Source organism: Chaetura pelagica, unplaced genomic scaffold (assembly GCF_000747805.2).
Source record: "Chaetura pelagica isolate M959 unplaced genomic scaffold, ChaPel_1.0 scaffold288, whole genome shotgun sequence".
Lineage (NCBI taxonomy): Eukaryota > Metazoa > Chordata > Aves > Apodiformes > Apodidae > Chaetura > Chaetura pelagica.
Window position 1 is genome coordinate 2,568,492 of NW_009954190.1, and position 5,058 is coordinate 2,573,549.

The 5,058-nt window shown below is 36.8% G+C and overlaps 1 protein-coding gene across 1 annotated transcript in view; it reads right to left on the reverse strand.

Annotated features, from left to right (window-relative positions):
• TRHDE (thyrotropin-releasing hormone degrading enzyme) overlaps window positions 1-5,058 on the reverse strand; it is a 205,995-nt gene that overhangs the window by 100,211 nt on the left and 100,726 nt on the right. The window contains exon 5 of the mRNA XM_010003071.1: window positions 3,372-3,509. Within this exon, the coding sequence (XP_010001373.1) occupies window positions 3,372-3,509 (138 nt within the window). The remainder of the gene's footprint in view (window positions 1-3,371; window positions 3,510-5,058) is intronic.

A 5,058-nucleotide genomic window follows, 5' to 3' on the forward strand; every position in this document is an offset into this window, starting at 1 on the left:
GCTGTCAGTTATTTCTGGTGTGGAATGGCTGTCACGCTTTTTGCTTTGATGTAACAATTCTCAGATCCACTCTCGTGTTCAACAAGCTGTATTTCCTGCTGCACTTGGGATACAAGCACTTTTCCCATCATCGTGGGAGGACACTATCTCACTTCCAGCTGCACTAGGAAGACATATGCACTCTCTGATGTAACTTGAGAGCCTTGAATCATCTACCAGTACTGTTTATTAACGAATTATCACGACTTCTAATTTTTCTCTATTTATTTGTGTCCCCAGTGGAAGATGACGTGCTATTTGAAGAATGAATAGTATGATGCTTTTGAAAGAGGCAAACATCACCCTCAACAGCTTAAGTGGAAAAACACTGTGGGCTGCAGGGCTGTAGTTTCTGCTTCACTCTGCTTGTGGGACTATCTGAATATGATTCTTCAAGGGTTTATGACATGAGATTTCTTAATATGTGCAATCACCAAGGACAAGAAAGTGGAAATATATTCAGCTCTGAGGCATTTAAATAACACAGTTTCAATGGCCATCTCAGAAGTGCATAGGAAGAGGCATATCTTTAAAATGACAGCTGAGTGTCTAGAAAAGATGGGCACTCTAATGGTGTCTAATTGATTTATGCCATGTTGCTGACAGTAAAGACAATGAAATGACAATGACATTCTATGACTGTCATTTCACTGAACAAAAATTATATGGGAGAAAGTTTCATCATTTCAGTATCATGGAGAACATCATGGAGAGAAAAGAGATCACATGGACAACTCAAGGTCCCAGGGAACCCAAGGTGGACATTTTAAAGAAAAGGGGGGGGGAGGGGAATAAATTAAAAAACCCACATACCCAAAATGCAGGAAAAATAGATTGTATGTAAAGCTAGACTGTTTAAAAAGGGACATTCTATTTAGGACAACAGATAATTCCTCATTGATTGTCCTGATCCAAACCTTACTAGTCAACAGAAAAAAAATCCCAAGAGCTTAATACATGACAGTAATTCAACAACAAAAAAACTAATCTCAAAAACATCAGTAACAATATCCCTCCATCAGGGCTCATTGTGTAAGGAGGGCTTTGAGGCACCTGAAAATACCTGAGCATACGCTTGATGAGGTAAAAGCCTTCAGTATAATTTTACAGTTTGGCTTTTATTGACACACTATGCATCACAGTATTTATATTGGCAGAGACTAGAGAGCTAGAAGGAGAGGCAAATGTTCTAGCCATCTAATAAAAGAGATTGTTTCTCTAGTTGAATTTCAGTGCAAACTATGTGTGCATACCTACAAGTTTACATAGGAATGGAAAGAATTTAAAAGCTACAGCATGTTAAATTTGCTCTAATTTATCCTCAGAAGGAAACAGTGTCAGGTGCTTGGAGGAACGCACAGAAATAGTAGGGAGAGCAGCTATAAAGTCAGTTAGGGAAGTGTTTTTGCTATTAGATGTTGCTTCTATCTAAAACAAAAGGATGAATGGTTACAGAGAATAGCAGATGGACAAATTATCAGACAGGTAAACAAAGGACTCATGGGTGAAAGAGTCTGCCTTTTAATCTCCTCACCTGTGTGTACACAAATCTTTCCATTGCCATTCCTCAAAGTGAATAGCTAGATTTAGTAACAGCGTTCAAAATTAACAGGATCAGGCCCTGATATGAACATATTCAGAGTCATATAAGGTTTGGGAGAGTTGGCCACTGGGGAAGCTGAGTAGAGGGGCTGCCATATCCACTAGGCATGGCCACTGCCATGCTGAAAAGGGAACCTTTAAATAGACATACAAGATTGGTACTGTATTCTAAATCTGCACAGAAAATGGAGAGATTCTATTAGCCTGCATAAAATAGCTAACAATATACCAAAGTGTCCTACTGCCTATTTGTTATTCAATGTAAATTTAAATTACTTAATGTTTGCTAAGTGTTATTAAGATGAAAAGATAAGTTTCAAGTAATATAGTGTACTGTGTGATATTGCTATTATATTAATTAGAAAAAATAATTAGCTTGACATATTAAGATACCGATGTGAGACAGGCCTACTGAGGTTCAACTATCACCAACACACACGACTGAAACACAAACAATGAGAATACTTCAGTATGCTAAAAGCTGATGGCTATTATAGCTTAATTGACCAAGAGTAATGTTTTCAAAGCCAGCTAAGGGATTTTTGAGAATGTTACTTGGGCTCTTGAGCAACACCCGTATTTTATTCTTATTTTTTCTAAGTGTTTTGCATTTGCATATTATATCCTATATCAATCACATGGACTTAACACACACTCATTTGTTCATCCTTAAAGGACTAACAACCTTTCATAGAATAGGATCAACTTGAATTTTTTGCTGACTGGGAATAACTGATGACTATAAGATAGTATATACCTCTTTTTTTAATCCAGAATGAGCACTGAATAAACTGAAAGCTCAGTAGACAAGTCAATGCTATGCTGCTGATGTCTTGTTACAGTCTGGTGTTAGGCAGCTAATGATGCAAAGAAAAGTTATTATCAAATACAAGGATGAGAGTCAAAAGACTTATTACTGAATCACCAGCAGAGAGCTCCAGTATAGCCTTCAGAGTGGAAAGCTGCAGGCCCTAGCCTCTGCATCACAGATGAAGTGCCTTGGTCAAGAAATTAAGGCACAGCATTACAAGCCACACCATGTAGCAGAGAATCATCATGTGGTATGATGGTAACCACCAGCTTTCAGGCCAAATACTAAAGCAATACGAGTCATACAATGCAAAAAGTGGAAGTGTGCAGCACTCCCACTCCTGAACAGAAGCTGTTTAATCCCAAAGCTGGCCAAAAGGCTTTCTATCATTGAAACATAATTTGAAATTGCCTGGATATAATACAGATTCCTTCACCACCCTACAAGGCAGTTCTCCACTCTCACTGTTCAGTAATAACTTCAGACTTTTCAGTAGCTGATAGAAAAATTTCCATGCACAGAAAAAAACAGGAAAACCCATTACATTTAACATTACTACTCAACAAGATTTCTAGAGAGCTTCAATAGGACAAAGACTACACGTCCTTCTGCTTTTTAAGTTATCTAACACAATTCTGCCAGAAATAAATAGTAATAAAAAACCTAAATCTTCTTGCTGAATTTTGACAGTCCCTCAAATTTATTTGTAATATTTAGTAAGGCTGAATGTTTTTAATGTAATTGGCTAGAATAATTGTACTATATTCCAAATACATTGCACACAAATTGAAGTTCCCCAACTAGTAACTACTGTGGTATATGTCTTTTCACAATGGTATTTGTTTAACAACAGAACATGATCTTCTAACTGCTACTGACATATCTATACATAGAAATAGATAGGTTGAATCAGTCTTACCTTTTTATAGGCAATCCAGTCAAACACCCTGTCAATGTCTGTGGCTTGCTGCACCTCCTGGGATACTGGATGTGAACTGGCCAAACCATCCAGCAACATCACTTCATGTAGAACATCTGTCAGAAATCTCTGTTTTTCCTGAAATACAGCATATGCAGCAATATCACAGACAAATATACATTTAGAACAATACAAAAATTATGCAGAGTTATCAGAGGCAGCCTCTATACGACCGTTGACTAAAATCAGATCTTCTGGTTTGAATGTAAGCCACCATGACTTCCTACAATCTTTAACAAGTACTATATGGAATGGAAAGTAACTAATTCTAGCATCAGGAATTCCTCTGACTGGAGAAGTCTTGCAGTAATGAAACTTGACTGAAATTAAAGACTATTAAAATAATTAAGATGTATCTGTAGGTGCAGACTGCAATTCTGATTAAGACTATTCATTCACAGTTACAAGGGCTGGGTTGAGAGGCAAAATGGCATAGTTTTCTAACACAAAAATACATGGATGCAACCAATCATAGAGCTTGTTGCATACACAGGTATAAAAATTTCTGTCAGAGATGGGTAAATACAATTAGTACCACTTTATTTAGTGAGATTTAAGTCACTTGGCCCTTTGGACCAAGTTCACTAGGTATGTCAATGTGAGACTGGGCAATGAACAGAACCCACAGCAGTGCCACAGAAGACACTCACACTGTCTTTCAGAATTCTGATACAGAAATCCTTTATCCTAAAGAGCTTGCCTGCTCAACAAATTTTGTAACTTCCACCTGTAGGAAACTATTATCTCTCTTTACAAGTGAGTCAACAGCTGTAGATGTAAGTTAAATGACATAGTCATTACAGCGGAGGCAGGTGTAAACCCAAACAATATCCAACATAGTAATTTGTTTTTATACCTTCTATAAATATGGACTGCAGAGGACATAAAAATTGCTGCATATTTACTCTGGCAGCAGCATTAATTAAATGTTCATGTATACTCTATGAACTGTGCTGCACTCACTTTTACAGTGCAACTAGATGGGACTTTCCAGCTGAAAAATTACATTCCTTAAAAACTTTTCATACTACATTCATATAGATGTCTCTACTCCAAAAGACTGTGTCAGGAAAGACTTGTTTTTTCAAGTCACAGATACATGCAAAGAGTGAAATAAAAGTTATGGAAGGTTTAAATAAGCTTTTTTCACTTATAATATAATGTTATAATATAAAGAAACTCTGGGAAAGCTGTGTTTTCCTTCAAAAGCCACCTTGATGTCCACAGATAAAAAACCCCACACAGTTACATAATAAATTCCATGTTTAATTTCTTGGGTGGCAAGGTTTTGGTATCCATGGTTAATTTAAATTATATTTATAAGACAGCCAAAAAGCTGTTCCAGTGCTGATCCATCTGGAAATAAACCTTTATGTTAAAATTCATTAGAGCACAATAAATGTACCTTAAGCTGATTATATATTCAGGCAATTAAAAACACTGGATGCAGGAAAGCCAATTACCCAACACACTCTTCATGTTCTCAGCTGGCTGCATGAGGTAAAGTTTGTGAAGGGAAAAGTAATGTCTTGTGGATACTGTTGTTCATTTCCAAATTTTATCAGACATATGCAGTCAGTAACTGCCCCTTTCTTTATAGAGAAGGAAAAAAGAAAAGGTGTAGGGA